Source organism: Daphnia pulicaria, chromosome 7, assembly GCF_021234035.1.
Source record: "Daphnia pulicaria isolate SC F1-1A chromosome 7, SC_F0-13Bv2, whole genome shotgun sequence".
In the NCBI taxonomy this organism is placed as follows: domain Eukaryota; kingdom Metazoa; phylum Arthropoda; class Branchiopoda; order Diplostraca; family Daphniidae; genus Daphnia; species Daphnia pulicaria.
Genome location: NC_060919.1, coordinates 17,682,559 through 17,699,601, shown reverse-complemented (window position 1 = coordinate 17,699,601; position 17,043 = coordinate 17,682,559). Strand labels below are relative to the sequence as shown.

Below are 17,043 nucleotides of genomic sequence, written 5' to 3'. Positions count from 1 at the left end.
ATAATGTTGTAATCCATTACACGATCCGTCTTGATGGATAGGTAAGTGACAAACATAAGCTTCCGGTCCTTCTGGACATCTTAATGCATTTGCGACTTCCATACAAGCTGCTAAGGTTTGCCACGGTTCATCTGAATTGACCCACCATTGTCTTCCCTGTATTGTTGTTAAAGTTTCAACAGTTAAAAAAAATAAATGATAATAAATCTTGGCAAGTCTAACCGTTAAAGGATTATCAGCTGAGTCGAGAATTTCCCGCATTATTTTCTCGGCATAGGCATGACGTTCACTAATCGGCTCCCTTTTCTTCGTACCAGTCAAATATATCACATGCAGTTTTAACCAGTTGAAACCGTCAGCACCCAAAGGTTTACCCTGGGCAAAGAAGAGCAGTGATCGAGCCATATCGTGGGAAAGATGCGTAAGATGGGGAGAACACGGATATACTCGACCTCTAAAATATTTATACAAAAATTAAAGAAAATGAAAATAAACCTTGACCTCTTTCAACAACAATTAACAATTTAAAAAAAATTAGCAGCATTCAATATATAACCTAAAGTCCATGTTATGTGGTAGCCAGAAAACTTTATCTCGGAAATGGTTAGCAAGTGATAAGCGATAAAGGGAATCACACCACAAACTATACATCTCCGCTTTCTGTCGTTTGAAGGCGATTCGATCTGAGGAATGGATAAGAGAAAATTTGGGAAAGAGTTGGCAAATCGTTCCTGATAAGTGAAAACTAACCTCGATAAGCTTTAACTTTGTGAGATCCATCGGCTTCGGCAGCAACATGCGACGGTATAGCTAGTGCAGATGAAAAAAAACTTACACATTTAAGTTGGATCATCAAAATCTAATTTGGGCACATCCTGCAGAGGGATCTAACTGTTTCTAATCTGGCCCGTCCTAGGAAGGATTCTTCTTCATGTCTTTCACCACTGCTGATCAAACTCTGGCAAACTTAAAACAAACTACTTCTAAAATATAGTTCAAATCAAACTTTGGAATAATATTACCTTCATTGAAAGTATCAGGCATATTAGCCACTATTCGAAATATGGACCGTGAAGTGTTCTCAAGAGAGCTTCTGCAACTTCTGTTATAAGTAACAGAATTGTCAGTGTTCCGCTAAAGCAACATCAGCTACTTCATCAAAATAGATTTCCTGGTACAACAGTTCACAGCTTTTGTATGTGGTTTCTGGTCTGATTTCTTCGCTCTAGAGAATAAAATAAAAACAATTATATTGTGGAAAATGAATGCTTTAGGAGGAATCTACTTGTGCCATGAGTGTGAGGAGCTCACTGAGAAACAGCCTTAATTTACTCGTTTGATCACTCCTTTCAAATTCCAGTGCATAACTATTTGATAAGTGACTGAATCAAGACAGAGTCTTCAGTCTGATTACCAAGCTTTTAACTATGATACAAATTGTGATCAAAAATAAAAGAAGCATTTGCTCTTTCTGTTGTCAAAGCAACGAGCAGACGAAACTCGAAACTGATTCTGAGCCTCTAACGGCAAAACGTAGGAACTGGATTTGTGGCGTTCCGGCCCACCACCCTTCCGGCCCTACCGTTCCGGCCAGGAATAACTACAGTTACTAGAACGGCGATAATATTAATGGCGTCACTAGGAAAACGTCACCCTATAAGAGAATATTGCGATGGGTTATTATGATAAACAGGGGGAAATTAACAAAAAAAATTCAAGATCGGATGAAATAAAAACAAACTTTCTTTAATGTGGTTCTGAGAATCTGGGATATTTTTATTAAAACCAGTTTTTCACTGACTGATACAGGCAAAACTTTTTCAAAAAGGATAAGAAACCTTTACGCATTGCGACGCATTGACATCATCATAATTAAAAATTCTGTTGATATCTAATACAAATAAACGCGATTCTTTATTGCAACAGGAGTGCGGCACACATGACAGCGTCCTCCTATAGGGCACGTATCTTCAGTTCCTGGCCAGATTTCAATTTGGTCTGCACAATAAGCGCAGAAAGTATGCCCACATGGTATAAAAACCTGTGTTCTTCGATTCCCTGCTACCCCGCATATTTCACAATCCATGTCGAGCAACGGGGGCTCCTCTATCAACGGCTGGTTGTTAGCCACATCGATTGGCAGACCAACTTCGACCATCGCTTGCTGCAAAATCAATTCCGGGTCTAAGGCGGCATGCTGTAAATGAGATGTTTCCTTCGTAAAAAAAGTGTACGAAACTGCATGGAATTTTATAGCTTACATTTGGATTTACGGCATCACGTTCTCTTCCGGGACCACCACCAACTGCTCCACCACCTCGTCCAGCCCTTCGGTTTCGTGGCATTCTTTGTCCGGGGACAATAGGGGCTTGACGGGCAGCTCTTCCGTTGCCATTACGGCGCACTCTTAATCGCCGAGCTCTGCCTCCTCGGCCCCGTACAGGAGGATCTATTTCATCGTCATCCTATACACGACAAAATATATGTTTGTAGAATACTGGATAACAAAAAAAAACTCATTTCTTTTACCGAATGGTCGACATGTGGCGGCTCCTCAGCAGGAACGATGGGGAGTACTGCTGGTTCGAAGAATTGCGCACAAACTTCTAAAAAATGATAAACTGTCAATTCCCCTGCACGAAGTGCATCAGCGTATTGAAGGATTCGTCTATCCTTTGTTTTCTGCGCAAAAGACTGCTGGCGTTTAATTGCGTGCCCTGCTCGCGCCAAATTGAAATCTTTTAAATTAGAAGATTCTACTTTTTGTAGATATTCTACGACACGAAAATAAATCACATTAGCACATATATCATACAAATTTAATTAATTCAGATTATAATGTTACGGTGTTACCAATGAAAGTCCAAAAACTTTGGTGGTATTTACCGCACCTGGCATTAAACCAACGGTGGAAAGATTCCACTTCGTTTGTGGTACGTCTTGATTGTCCGTGTACACAAAAACGTTCTGGGGTCACAACATTGAACCAGTATGCTTGCATATACTCAAATATAATTTGAATTCTAGCGCGAATTTCTGGTGATTCTTCTTGAAGCAACGCAATTGACTCTCGTTGAATATGCTGAAAAACCATGAAAGTTAATGATGCGCAAAACAGACTCATATACAGGATTACGGAATTTTTCAAGCAAATTACCAAAAAACCAGCATGAGCCTGATCTGCTGGCAAAAGGGCTAAGGCAATCAGCATTTTTATGACTTTTTGAACATTTGGTCTTTCAGCGTATGCCCTCTTTAAGCCTTCAGTGGTAACTTTTTTGTAAATCGCCTATTTTTAATAAAACAATTGGAAATTACGAAGTATTTTGGAATCACTACAATCGCTTACTTGGCCGAAATGAAACCAACAGCCCCGAGAAGTACCTCCAGGGAAAGCGGTCGTCATTGCATTCAAAATTGCAAATTCGAAATCGGAAACCATCCTGATAATAGTTGTAGCCCCATCCCCTGTGGTTCTCAAGACTTCGATTACCCTGGCAAATACCAAGTTATACAGGGCTTCTGTCTTTTCGGTCATGATGGCATAAGCCAAAGGGAACATCTGTAATTTTAATTATCATTTCAAACATTCTAGTTAGCTCTCACTTTTGGCAGCGCTATTAATTATTTACATAGAAGAATTTCATTTAATTAAAATGGACTTACATAGGTATAGGCATCAACATGGATTGTAAAAAGCTGCGCAAAAAGAAATGGCAGAGTAGCGAAAGTCGCATCGCAGGCTATCTCTTCCGAAGAACGCAAAATAGGTAAAATCCCTAGGCATATGAAAATAAGGGCTGTTCCTGTGGCAGTAGAAACCCTCCCATGATAAAAAGGGGAATTTCCATCTTTGGTCCTACTATTGGGATAAAAACGCAATAATATATAAAAGTATCCGACACAAAATATATCCTACTCTCATTTTATAATGAATATATAAATTTTCCATACTTATAATGTGGATTATTATTTAAAGATTCTTCGGCTTCGTCGATAGATTGTGGGACAGCAGGCTGATTGACTCTTCTTGCGCGCTGCATTGAACGTTGCAGTTTGTCGTCAAATGCAATGGCGACATTAGGATGTCTATATGTAAAAATATATTATTTATTTGAGGTGTAACACATAAACGAGTCAATATTTCCTACAGATCCCTAACTTCATCAAAAATCGCCCGCATCGGCTGTCTGGTGTCCCGAGCTCTGATCCACATTTCGTTTTTCACAACATTTTTCTGAATCAAATCCATTTTATTGGGATGCCCGTTGTGTGCATGCGTCATGCAATGAGTCCCGTCTTCTAAAACGGATAATCTGGCAAGGCAACCATTGTTTTTCTCTGAACATCGATACAAACTACGATACCACAAGTAAATCAGTAAATGGTGGTTGCTTTTGCATCATACAGCAAAACATAAAATCATTATCATTATATTAACTGGGACAACTCCTCTATTTCTAATCATTGCATAACATATAATGCCTAGAATAATGAATAAATATCTTGGACAACATTATCGGAATATGTTAAATGCATGGGGTCTTGCCCGAGGTCATGTCAAAGGTCTTAAATATAACCACCAATAAAATAAAGAATAAAAACCACGGTAATGAAGTTCAGGTACTTACAATGCATTTCCACTGTTCTTGTGCCACATAAAATGTCTGTCACATACTAAAACCGTAGTTCCGAAACGGGAACCAGCCACTCGTTGACAGGCAATAATTCCGTTTTCCAGATCGCCCATCACTAATTCACCTCACTAACTTTTAGGACACACGATAACTTTCAGCACAAGAACAATATGAAGCGATGCAACATTCGATATGAAGTCAGGAAAAGGCGTAAACTTCACCCTGGAAGACCTCTAGAGGTCAATAGAGGTTAAGGTCACGCACCTTAAAGAACTGAAATGGAAACCGCCCACTAAATTTTAAAAAAAATAAAACGTATAGTCAACGAACAAGTAAATTTTTGCCTGGAATCTCTCTTTTTTATGCATTCAACAAATAATAACGCAATTCCATAATAACGCAATTCCAAGAACGAATTAGCAGGGGCAGGGCATTAACCTCTTGTTGACCAGTTAGAAAAACTAAAATGCCTCCGTCAGGCAACTGTCGATGGATTTTGCACACTTTGCGATAGGATTCGTCCACATAATCTTCAAAGGCCGTCCGTTTATTGAAATGTACTGACACGGGAAATTGTCTGGCTTCAACCTACGTAACACAAAGAAATTAATACATATTGATATAAAAATCATTTGGGTCAATAGTTCCACCTGTATAACAACCGGCTTGGTCTTAAAGAGGCGTTGGTTATCTGTAAAGTCCTCGACACGAAGAGTGGCAGACATGACCATTTTCAATGGATTTCCTCGTTTATGTCGCAGCATCACGATACGCGACAACAGGCCCAGTAAAATATCAGAGTAGACACTTCGTTCGTGAGCTTCATCGATAATCACCACAGAATAGTTGTTGAGGAGGAAATCTTTTTGAACTTCCTATTATTTAAAAATAATGTTAATAATGAGAGAGCAAATATCTTCTTGACGAGGAACTTGCCTTTAACAAAACACCGTCAGTCATAAATTTAATGCGGGTATTGTCCTTGACGTTGCCTTCAAAACGAATCTGATAACCAACTTGACCATCATGCAAGTTCATCTCTTCGGCCACACGCTTTGCCATGGATGTTGCAGCCACCCTCCTGGGTTCTGTGACACCAATGATTTTCCCATTAGCCGCATATCCAGCTTCATAGAGAAATTGAGGAACCTACGCAATTTCATGTTATTAGTATAAAGCAATCGTTAAATAAATATGAGAAATGTTACCTTAGTAGTTTTGCCACTTCCAGTCTCTCCTGCCAAAATGACAACTGGATTTTCATTGATGGCTTCAACAATTGCTTGCTCTTCAGCAAGAATAGGAAGTTTCATCCTAGCAGCTTGAACTTCCGCTGTACGGTGAACAGGCACGAAAATTGCCGGCTTCGATTCACGTTTAGGCGCTGGAGTGTCATCAATTTTAGTTTCCTTAATTTCTTGTGTTGTATTGACAGCGGCGTCACTCTCTTTGCTATCGGCATTTGAAACCTCTTCTTTTGAAACAACCTCTTCAGAAACAACAGCTTCGTCTTCAGCTTCTTCATCTTCAGCATTTTCTTCATCTTCAGATTCTTCTTGTTCTGAATCACTTGATTCATCAATCACTTCTAGGCCAATTACATTGGCATCAGTTTGTGGATTTTCAACTTCACCTTTTTCTTCCTTTTCTTTCCATCTCTGTCTCCTTTTGCTTCCGGCAGCTCCATTTTCTTGCTTGTTTTCTCCAGGTTCATCAAATAATGTAACAGAATTAGTTTCTGCAATGGATCGCTTTATGCCTTTGGTTTGAACTGAAGTCAGGGATGTCATCATAGACAGTTCCTGGGCACTGGGTTGAAACTTGGCAATAGACTCCAACAGCTCTGCTCTCTAAAAAAGATAACCCAGCTATTAGTCAAGTTTACTTATCAAACCATGATTGTATCAATTACGTTAGCTTTTTTTCTTGACATCTACAATCTTCTCAAGCTTTTTTCGTTGTGTCTTTGACAAGATACGCTGGTTGGATTTCTTCTCTTTAACAACTTTTGTTGTCCTTTTCTTTGATGGCAAAACAAGTGCATTGCACTCATCATACTTTGAAGACTCTGCCCCATTTATTTCAATCTCAACCTACATATAGAATCAAAATTAAGACATCAGTAATATTCAAAACCTTACTGTATTACTCACCCCTTCAGCTTTAATAATTTTTGTTTTAACAACTTGACGTGCTTTCCAGTTGTAACCTTTTTTATTTGGCCCCATGGTTTCAAATTTAACCGAAAGTTTTATTCAACAACTTAGCGTCATATAGTAAACGAGAATCACTAAAGAACCAAAGAAAAATGTTGGCAAACCCTACAGGCTGACTGACACGAGTGTGAATAGCAGACGACGAGGCACGTTGTTGTTTACGATTTGAGACATCTAGCGTTGATTTATTAAAATGTTATTTTTCCTAAAAATTTCAAAACGAAATTCAAAACGAAACAAAAAAATATTCTCAAGATAAGTTAAGTGACAATACACAATAGCATAATTTTACAAATGTATTTTATTATTGCATAGCAGTGTTTGTTGTTATGTGATTTAATTTAATTGTGTTCTAATTCTTGTTATCGTCCATATTGGTCCATATCTAAAATACTGTAAAATGGGTAGTAGTGTAGTACAATAAAATCCCTGACCCTTGCAGCCCTGTGCGCTTGGACTTTGATGTTTTTCATATTGTAAGTTAAAAATTTGACTTGTATCGTGAATTCATGATCCTTCGGTGATCGTAAACTCAAACAAATCATGGCATTTTTAGTTTGTAATCGATATTGAGTAGATAATAGCTGACCATCAGCCAAGTCGCAAAGCAACAGCAAATGCCCGCGAACCTAAGGCAATTTTGTTTCTTGTAAAGGATCGGGGAATGCTCATATGGGTGTTACGGGTCACCATATTGTTTAATTTTTTTCTTAAATGAGTCAGGGATTAGACCAGTCTGGACATCAGACACTATCTGTCCTCGCAACGGAGAGCACTCGTTTCTTGTGGTATTCCAGTAATTTGAACTTTTAGTATGTCGTCTAATTTACCAGAACTTGATTTCATCTTCATTTCAGAAAAACTACCATGATGGACGTCAATTATATACATGATAACGTAACCAGTGGGTTTTTTTTACGCGTGGAGGAAACTGAAGCAACCAAAAAGAAAGTGTGGGATAGATTCCATCGCATTGTTTACTGCAATACCAGGAAAATAGTGACAGACGAAAACTCTTGTCGAGGCTACGCCGCGTGTAAGGTTTGTGGACATCAAATTTGCCGTCTGGGGCCCAAAGGGGGAACCAAAGAACTGGAGGATCATTTCAGCCTCTGTTCTCGAGCAGCAGCAGATAATACGGCATTAAGGTACTGATCATTTGGTCATCCGTTATAGTAGTTAATCCATTTTTATTTTTTATTTAAGATTAGCAGAAAAGCAATTGAAAAAAGAAAGTAAGAATCAGACCGAAAAGGAACGTAAAAGATGAAATTAAAGCACTCAATAAGGAATCTGCATATTTAGTGATGGGTCAAGAAAGTGAAACAATCCCATTGGAAGAAATTACCAAAGCTCGCCTGACGCGTGCTTGTCTGTCGGAAATTCCTCCATCGATAGTGCAATTTTTCACTGATGGAAAATCTCTAAAGGATAGACCAATGAGTAAAACATTATTTAATATTTTTTATATGAATTAATTTACCTGATTTTCTTGATGCAATCTGCAGACTTTTACGAAGAGCTTCAAGTACAATTGGACGTACTTTGGCAACGGTTTAGTGAAGCTAAGAACGAAGCTTACACCGCTTACACAGAGGCGCAAAACGGTGCAATTTTTACGAAGGTAGGATAACTTTTTAACTTTGACACATCTAGACATCGTGATTTTAATTTTTATAAAGCAACAGGCAATTTACACTGTCCAAAACGCAACGACAGTCCAACCCAATCTTCACCTTGGGCTTTCCTATTCCTCGGAGAATGGCATTGACATCACCTGGGTGCCCACCGATGTTAAGTTTGGGTGTTTTTGGTGTTTTTGGTGTTTGGCGTTTTGGTGGAGATCAATCAACTTTTTGTCGTCCAAGAGTTCGTCGGGATAGGCGATGTGAGTCGTCATGGAATCGGATTTGCCCTTGGCGCGCACTTGGGTTAATTGTCCATCCACTCGTGTTCGTTGATTATTTCCGAGAAAACGCTGCGGATATCTTTGACCATCTCGTTCATCGATTGGCGGGCCGCCTCTTCAAAATATTCGCGGACGTACATGGTGCCAACGGTATTGCCAAAACTGTAAACGAAAAATAAAAAGAGGACACGAGTTTAGTCCGGTTTAGTCAACAAGAAATAAACAAACAGAGAAAAGAGCAAAGGACAAAATGTGGCGGAATCAAATAAAAATGGGCGTGTCTTCTTCATCTTACTTTTTGCCTTTTGATTTTTTGGCTCTGTGCCAGACAACAAACACACAAAGGGGGATATGCAAATATAAAGAAAAAGAAAATAAAAGACAAGTTTTGAATTAACGAGTTTATTTTGGGATGAGGAGGAAGATTTGGTTACCTGACCTAAGATGGTTACCGGACACGAGGTCAGTGCACTCCTCCCAGTGGGGTTTGCGTTCAGTTGTGCCGGTCAAGACGGCGGAATATTTCAGCTACAGATTTCTAGCAGCTTCGTTCAAGTAGCCGACAGACGCCGAGGAAACGCGCCACATCAAATAATTGGCCAAAGTCCTTGAGAAAATCAAATCAAAATTTTGTGTTGTTAATGGAAAACGCAGGATGACGATGGATGTTGTACCTCTTGGGAGTTTTGGCCAGCAAATCAACCAGCTTGGGGAAATAGTCGGGCACATCAACAATGACGCGCTCGTTTTCAGTCAGGACGTGATGCGGGGCCAGGATCGTGTTCATTTAGACCAGCCAAGGGATTTCGGGTACTTTGAGGCTCAATTCTTTAATAGTCATGGGATTGTAAAGTTTGTTGGCATCGCGGCGCTCCTCCCTCGGCAAATTGATCTGTTTCATTTATTTCGGTTGGGAAGGGTAGAGCAATGAAAATTAATGATCCCGCCTTTTTCTTTTACTACGTACACAGCTTAGAGGGATTAAAAGGGAGAAAAGAGGCTTTGAAATAAAAGAATTACATTGGCCAGCTTGATTTCAAATTCGAGGGCTTCCGTCTGCTGCTTAGTTGCGCTGTCCTTATCGGCTCCCAGGAGAGTGGCTAAACCGACTTGATAATCGAGGTAAGCTTTGACGTCCTTGTCTCCGAGACCTTTGATCAGATATTCCTGGCTCAGTCCCAGAGTGGCTTGATTCAACTGCCCCAACGAAATAATAAGCGAATCATCAACCATTCAATTTTCTGCAGGTGAAATGACGGGGCGGGAATGATTATTTACGTCGATAATACGCGAAGTCGACTTCTTCAGGTCGGTCGTGACGGAAAAGTCGCCAAAGTAGTCGATGGAGTAGCCGGCCACATGGAACTTGTAAATCATGTCAGTCAAAACAAAAGTTCTGTCGTTCCAGCTGTCGCCAACAACGACCGGCCAGCCGCCAAACTGGTCAAGGACCTCCTTGAGCGGCGCCAGGCCCACCTCCTTCGCCCGGGTCTTATTGTTCAAACACGACTGGAAGAGCTGCGATTCAAAACGGAATTATTTATCCATCCAGGCCGGCACATCAAAGAAGAAAGAGACGGTTTTATGTACGTACTTTCTTGACCAGCTTGAACGGCTCAGCGTCCGTTTCTTTGATGGGCCTCTCGATGAGCGACCGCAGCTGCTTCGTCACTTCGTCGCTAATCAAACTGAACGTCGTCACGCTCGACTGGTCGTCCGGAATCACGTTCCTCGTTTCGAATTCGCCGCAAGCGAACGAGTAGAAATCCTCGATTCACCGTCTTGTCCATATTTTTCAGGATCTCGGCCGCTATCGAGAATTCAAATTACTTGATTTTCACAAGGAAAGTAGATGGGACAAGTTAATTTGTACCTGCCAGGACGCAGCCGGAAGTGTTGCAAACGTTGCCGTTGGCGCTTTTGGCCGAAGGATCGGCGTCGGATTTGGTGGCCTTGTCCAAATCGAGAACTTTGTGACTGCTGTCCGCTGCTGTCGGTAAAGGCTGCGGCAGAGGGCGAGACCATGGCAAGAGTTTCACTATCGAACACTATTTCAAGATAGCAATTGGGATATCGGGGTTTATAAACAGATCAATCTCATTTAAAAAAATAATAATTTAAAAACCAAAAAATTGAGAATTGGAAAAATAGCCGAACCTGTTGAGGGGTCGTTTTGCTGGCCTCGGTAGATGAGAGCGGCCATGGCGATAGCCAATCCGACGGCCACAAAGACGACGACGGTGGCGCAAAGGGATAGGCGTCGCTCCAGACGAGTCCTGCGCTCCGCAGAAACAGTCAACTGGGAACCCAATTGGATAAATTTTTCTTTTAATGAAAAGCCATGAGGAACTGCATATCAGGCATTGGGTGATAGCTCGACGATGTAACAGGATCGATGCGATAGAATTTGCGATCGCAAGTTCCATTTAATTCTGCCATATTTCTTACGTTCTTTAAGCTGTAGGGCGTAAGCGCGACACACACACACAATTCTTTTCTCCTTTCCAACACCACCACCAAACACACACTCAAATAGTTCAATGGCTTTTTCGGACAGAATGACAGTCACAAAATTGTTCAATCACTAGTTGACATCTTGACGCAGTCGAGGTGATCACTTATTCAGGGGGCAAATCAACCATTGTGTGTGAATAGTGTTGGAATAAAAACAGATGGCCGTAAGACCAAGTCGACGGTTCATCCAGACTCGGTATGAGATTGTACTGAGCTTGATCATCAGTGGGTTTCTTTTTTTTAGGCATATCACGTTAGAGAAACGTATTTTCGTTTTTTGCCGCGTTATATTTCATGGAATCCTCGGAATACATTCCAAGGAACTATGTGATGTTTATGCGACGCATGCGCCTTTGTACAAGGCTTTGAAGACAGTATACTACAATCCATTTATACTTTCGTTATGCTATGAAAGGACATTCGACGAACGAGATGGCACTTGTTGTCTGACGATCGAGGAAACATTATTCTCCAATGATTCGACCCGCTTCACCTGAGTGACCTGAAAAACCTTTTCAGAAGTAACCCTTACGTAACCTTTTAAGTCGGCCGTTCCGCCAATCCAAATTTACGGACTCCATCCTGCGCCTTGCACAATGCCGCCGTCCGACCGACACAGCAGAACCAGCCACTTTGGCCGACTCGGGTTGCCCTTAATCCCATCGACAACACTCTTCACTGGATCAATGTCGTGCTGAAGCTCACGGCTTGGCAGTTCATCCAACTATCCAAGTTGCAGCCGGACAATTCCGATTTCTCACGAAGCCGGCAAAGTGTCAATTCTCCTCTGCTAATTGTTGCTCAATTGTGGTGTTAAGTCATGACAGCTGCCCAAGAATTCGTATTAGTTAGTTGGCTGGAATTCGTTCAATAGAAACAGTTTCTATTCACATTTATATACTTGCTAGACTGTTGTTTGGTTTCTTTTGTATATGTATGCACCTATAATTAGATTTAAATAAGGTGTTTTGCTGGAATCTAAGGGCGTTGTTTTACTCCCGTACTCTATAACATGCCCTATCTAACATGCCCTATTTTTCTCTAATCTTGTAGAAAAGGAGATGACGGCACCTCGTTGATGATTCATCATCATCTAGAAGAAAAAAAAAAACAAGTTGCAAAAAGTAACTAGTAACTAACAAGTACGAGTTACAACATTGTAGCGCAAATAAATTAAAAGCAATGGGGAGAAACATCTTTTTAAATCGTTATAAGTGTATAACTTGCTATTGTCATGTCCGTTGAGTGCACATCATGAGTGTCCTTTGCAGCTTTGATCATCTTGTCATCTGCTCAGTCGGATGACGTGAGTCGTGAGCTATCCGAGCAATTAAACAAGAAGGATTCGCCATAATAAGGCGCCGTGTAAAAAGTAGTTCCTACGTTACGCCGTTAGAGGCTCAGAATCAATTTCGTCTGCTCGTTGCCTTGACAACACAATGGTTCACATGAAAATCAAGCTTGCTTATACTTATAATGTAAACCACTCCATGGCGATTTGTTTATTGATTGTGGTCATAAAAAACACAATATTTCGCTACTAAAATGGCGCCAACGATTCGTTCCGTTTCGAAACGAAATGATTCCCCTCGTGTGTTTCAAGCTTTACAGAATTTGGATGTAGATAACTTAGCGGAATGTACCGAAGAAGAAATTCGAGCTGTTATGCTATGTTTTGGCTAGAATAAGCTTGATAAGCCCACTGGACCAATCTAGTGAATGCACCCAAACTTCTAGAATGGTCTTCCAAATATTAACCAGTCGTGAAATTGTCAATTCTATAGTTGGGTTACTTTCAATTGATTTCCATGCTCTTGAGGTTGACAATTTGACATCAAGACAGAGCAAATGCTACGGTATTTTCTTTACTATTGTTATGACAACTTCTTTTATTTTTGATCACAATTTGTATCATAGTTAAAAGCTTGGTAATCAGACTGAAGACTCTGTCTTGATTCAGTCACTATCAAATAGTTATGCACTGGAATTTGAAAGGAGTGATCAAACGAGTAAATTAAGGCTGTTTCTCAGTGAGCTCCTCACACTCATGGCACAAGTAGATTCCTCCTAAAGCATTCATTTTCCACAATGTAATTGTTTTTATTTTATTCTCTAGAGCGAAGAAATCAGACCAGAAACCACATACAAAAGCTGTGAACTGTTGTACCAGGAAATCTATTTTGATGAAGTAGCTGATGTTGCTTTAGCGGAACACTGACAATTCTGTTACTTATAACAGAAGTTGCAGAAGCTCTCTTGAGAACACTTCACGGTCCATATTTCGAATAGTGGCTAATATGCCTGATACTTTCAATGAAGGTAATATTATTCCAAAGTTTGATTTGAACTATATTTTAGAAGTAGTTTGTTTTAAGTTTGCCAGAGTTTGATCAGCAGTGGTGAAAGACATGAAGAAGAATCCTTCCTAGGACGGGCCAGATTAGAAACAGTTAGATCCCTCTGCAGGATGTGCCCAAATTAGATTTTGATGATCCAACTTAAATGTGTAAGTTTTTTTTAAATATTTGACAAAGCTTTGTTCTCTTAAATTTAATGGTTTTTTTCCCCTATCAGGTGGAGATGTGCAGAATTCTGGCTCTGGCTGTTTTACTTAGTTTGGACTTTGCATTTTGCCAGAAAATGATCAAAACAGTTAAAATTGAAACCCAGTTGGGAGATGGAGTACCGTTTATCTCCAGTCTACTTTTGGGTGGAGATGCAAATCCGCTCCTGGTTTTCTCTTTTCATTAGGAATTGACAAAAGGTTTAGCTTTTTTTCAGTGTACTTTATGTTAGCCATCAACGTATTTAACTTTATTTCTTTCTTTCCTAGCGACATGATATCGTCACTGCAAACTTTACGCGACTGATTGCTTATTGCAATCATGTCTACACGGCTCTTACGATCACCGCATCGTCAGCTCACTGCTCCGTCAGCTGGATCACGAGATGGTCGTTAATGAGGAGGAAGAAATGAAGGAAGCAGTAGAGCCAGTAGCCGTTTCGTAAAAAATCAAGGAAGAAATTGTTACGCCTCCAGAAGACGATTACCCAATGGAATTGGATACCAAAAAAGAACGATAGGAAGGAGAATAAGAAGAAAGGGAATTGCCAGGTGCTAAAATTAATAATCCGCCCAGCAAGCCATCTGCACCAGTCGCCCCAATAGACAGCAAATCTAAAGCCGTCGATTTCTCTGCTTCCTCCGACCTGTCTGTTCCATTCACTCCGACTCAAATCCCCAAACTTTTCAAATTGCTTCCGGAATCGAGTTTAATGGGCACCGAAGTATCTCGGACATTTTCTCAACTATGCTATAAAGCAATTCTACACAAGACCATTTACTGAGAAACAATTATGCACAATCGAAAATTCTTTTTCATTCTATTTTATTAATCCTGTTACTTTGCCCAACAAAAACGATGATGTGTATTGTGAAGGTGGCCTAAATAAAATCAAAAGAGTAAAAAAAAAAACTGCTGATGTTACTTAATCCACATTCAAGAAAGATGATTTTTTTTGTTTTTATTTCATCCGATCTTGGATTCTTTTTGTAAATTTACCTCTGTTTAGAATTACAACCGATCGCAACATCCTCTTTTAGGGTGACGTTTTTCTAGTGACGCCGTTAATATTATCGCCGTTCTAGTGTCGGCCCTGAAATTACTGCCGTTCTAGCGTCGCCGTTCTAGTGTCGGCCCTGTTGCCGTTCTAGTGTCGCCGTTCTAGTGTCGGCCCTGTTGCCGTTCTAGTGTCGCCGTTCTGGCGTCGCGTTCTAATGTCGCCGTTCTAGTGTCGGCCCTGCTGCCGTTCTAGTGTCGGCCCTGGTGCCGTTCTAGTGTCGGCCCTGCTGCCGTTTTAGTGTCGGCCCTGCTGCCGTTCTAGTGTCGGCCCTGTTGCCGTTCTAGTGTCGCCGTTCTAGTGTCGCGTTCTAGTGTCGCCGTTCTAGTGTCGGCCCTGCTGCCGTTCTAGTGTCGCCGTTCTAGTGTCGCCGTTCTAGTGTCGGCCCTGTTGCCGTTCTAGTGTCGCCGTTCTAGCGTCGCGTTCTAGTGTCGGGGTTGATAAGTTCTAGTGTCGGCCCTAAAATCTTGAAGTTCTAGTGGCGCGTTCTAGTGACGCGTTAAAAAAGTTGTAGTTCTAGTGTCGCGTTCTAGTGTCGGATTCTTAAAGTTCTAGTGGTAATACGTTCTAGTGTCGCTATGCCTTTTCTACTAGTCGCCTGCTTTTCTTCATTTGATGTTTGGAATAGAAGTATGGCATGGCACTAAGTTGTAACCGCTAGGTTAATCATTTCATCTGTGTCAACAGTTTTGAGTCAACGTTAAGCTAGCTTCGAAAATTACCAATGAAATCATAGGTAAACTCGAGTGATTTTGCCTGTAACTTGTCGGTGATGTGTTTTATTCCGTGTATATGTTGGATAACCTTAATGTTTTTCATCAACTCACAGTCAGAGTAAACGTGAAAGTCGTGCAACCTACCGTCAACTATTTAGTTCAAACTCATTGTATTCCACTGAATGTGTCATCGAAATCATACAGGAAACCAACACTAGCTTTATTTCATGCTAAAACATGTATTCTTCTCATGTTTCATTAGGATTAATCTTAATTATTGGCTGTTTCTATTGAACTTGCTAGATCACCGACCCCAGCATGGACCAATCTCTCATTCCATCTTCTAGAGAATCTTGGATAACTGATTGGTGGTTTCATGTGTAAGTTCACTTGTTATGTTACTAAACTTTTTAAATTGCAGTCTAATACGAATTTTTGTTTTATTTACAGGTTTCTAAATTTGCATGACTGTCTTTATGATTCCTTCAAAGAAAAATGACTTACAGTCATCAAGATTCCTTGTTTGCTAGCCCGTTATTGGCTGCTACCCTTGAATCTCCTCATTTGTGGGTCGCCATAATTCGTCATCGTCATCGTCATCGTCATCGTCTGCCCATAGGGGGCTAAAATGCGGGATCCGCTGTGGATGCCACCAGGGGGCACCACTGGATTTCAAATAGTCATAGGCTAAAGTTGTGCAAGTTTATCTAGATTTTTATGCTTGTTTTATTTTAAAAATAGGCAATAATGAATTAAATCGAATTTTTATATGCAAAAAAATTAAGAAAATGTTCCTGTATTCTGAAACATTCACGCATAGAAAACATCAAACTAACGTTAAAAATAAAAATAGACGTTAATTCCGAAAAAATAGTCGGCGGATTGTCGTAGATAACTAGCATCCTTTAACAAGTTAGAAAACCACGCTTCAATCAGAACCTCTGAGAATTTAATTATAATTAGGATTTCGCAAATAAAATAGGGTCATATACATGTGTATACGTTTATATAAGAGGGTACACAAGATACGGAAGCACATAGAACGGTCAAGTCCATCAAAGCATGTGATATTAAATATGATTATATGCGGTTATATATTATTGCATATAATTATATATATTTTAATATATAATGTTATATATAAATATATAAAGTCGTATATGCACGTAGAACGGTCACGTCCATGAAAACATGTGATATCAAATATTATTATATGCGGTTATATAATATTGCATATAATTATATATATTTTAACATATAATGTAACAATATAATGTTATATATAAATATATAGTCGTATATAAATTCAAGGTATTCTCCTATCAAATTAAAGAGATAATTTTCCAGAGGTGACATGAAAATATAATAACTAAGCACCACGTATTTTATCTTGAACGGATCACATCATCGCACTCATAAGTCATAATGTC

General features: G+C 40.0%; 2 protein-coding genes and 4 long non-coding RNA genes across 6 annotated transcripts; 3 read left to right on the top strand and 3 right to left on the bottom strand.

Annotated features, from left to right (window-relative positions):
• Window positions 1–4,989: 4,989 nt before the first annotated feature.
• Window positions 4,990–6,993, bottom strand: LOC124349000 (probable ATP-dependent RNA helicase kurz). The gene is made up of 6 exons (XM_046799459.1): window positions 6,791–6,993; window positions 6,550–6,730; window positions 5,846–6,487; window positions 5,574–5,786; window positions 5,288–5,512; window positions 4,990–5,225 (listed from the first exon to the last, which is right to left on the bottom strand). The coding sequence occupies exons 2-6, from the start codon at window positions 6,568–6,570 to the stop codon at window positions 4,998–5,000; spliced, it is 1,329 nt and encodes a 442-aa protein (XP_046655415.1). The 5' UTR covers window positions 6,571–6,730; window positions 6,791–6,993; the 3' UTR covers window positions 4,990–4,997.
• An 885-nt stretch (window positions 6,994–7,878) lies between these two features.
• Window positions 7,879–8,736, top strand: LOC124348805. The gene is made up of 4 exons (XM_046799078.1): window positions 7,879–8,001; window positions 8,060–8,296; window positions 8,362–8,477; window positions 8,536–8,736. Exons 2-4 carry the CDS (start codon window positions 8,161–8,163, stop codon window positions 8,734–8,736), a joined length of 453 nt encoding a protein of 150 aa, XP_046655034.1. The 5' UTR covers window positions 7,879–8,001; window positions 8,060–8,160.
• A 488-nt stretch (window positions 8,737–9,224) lies between these two features.
• LOC124349141 lies at window positions 9,225–9,953 on the bottom strand. Its single transcript, XR_006920101.1, has 3 exons — window positions 9,783–9,953; window positions 9,437–9,654; window positions 9,225–9,369 (listed from the first exon to the last, which is right to left on the bottom strand). It is a non-coding gene; the product is annotated as an uncharacterized LOC124349141 (long non-coding RNA).
• Window positions 9,954–10,122: 169 nt separating this feature from the next.
• LOC124349149 lies at window positions 10,123–11,065 on the bottom strand. Its single transcript, XR_006920122.1, has 4 exons — window positions 10,920–11,065; window positions 10,636–10,810; window positions 10,357–10,572; window positions 10,123–10,280 (listed from the first exon to the last, which is right to left on the bottom strand). It is a non-coding gene; the product is annotated as an uncharacterized LOC124349149 (long non-coding RNA).
• Window positions 11,066–13,202: 2,137 nt separating this feature from the next.
• On the top strand, window positions 13,203–14,249 carry LOC124349192. The gene is made up of 5 exons (XR_006920208.1): window positions 13,203–13,332; window positions 13,393–13,595; window positions 13,652–13,782; window positions 13,851–14,040; window positions 14,110–14,249. It is a non-coding gene; the product is annotated as an uncharacterized LOC124349192 (long non-coding RNA).
• A 1,587-nt stretch (window positions 14,250–15,836) lies between these two features.
• Window positions 15,837–16,181, top strand: LOC124349198. The gene is made up of 2 exons (XR_006920215.1): window positions 15,837–15,993; window positions 16,064–16,181. It is a non-coding gene; the product is annotated as an uncharacterized LOC124349198 (long non-coding RNA).
• Window positions 16,182–17,043: the final 862 nt, after the last annotated feature.

Excerpts from the sequence above, each read along its gene's own strand:
- LOC124349000 (XM_046799459.1), bottom strand. The coding sequence starts at position 6,570 with ATGTCAAGAAAAAAAGCTAAC. Across the intron at positions 6,488-6,549 it reads TGTCAAGAAAAAAAGCTAAC|AGAGCAGAGCTGTTGGAGTC; the intron begins GTAATTGATACA and ends TATCTTTTTTAG. Across the intron at positions 5,226-5,287 it reads CCAAGCCGGTTGTTATACAG|GTTGAAGCCAGACAATTTCC; the intron begins GTGGAACTATTG and ends TGTGTTACGTAG.
- LOC124348805 (XM_046799078.1), top strand. The coding sequence starts at position 8,161 with ATGGGTCAAGAAAGTGAAACAATCCCATTGGAAGAAATTACCAAAGCT. Across the intron at positions 8,297-8,361 it reads TCTAAAGGATAGACCAATGA|ACTTTTACGAAGAGCTTCAA; the intron begins GTAAAACATTAT and ends TGCAATCTGCAG. Across the intron at positions 8,478-8,535 it reads ACGGTGCAATTTTTACGAAG|CAACAGGCAATTTACACTGT; the intron begins GTAGGATAACTT and ends ATTTTTATAAAG.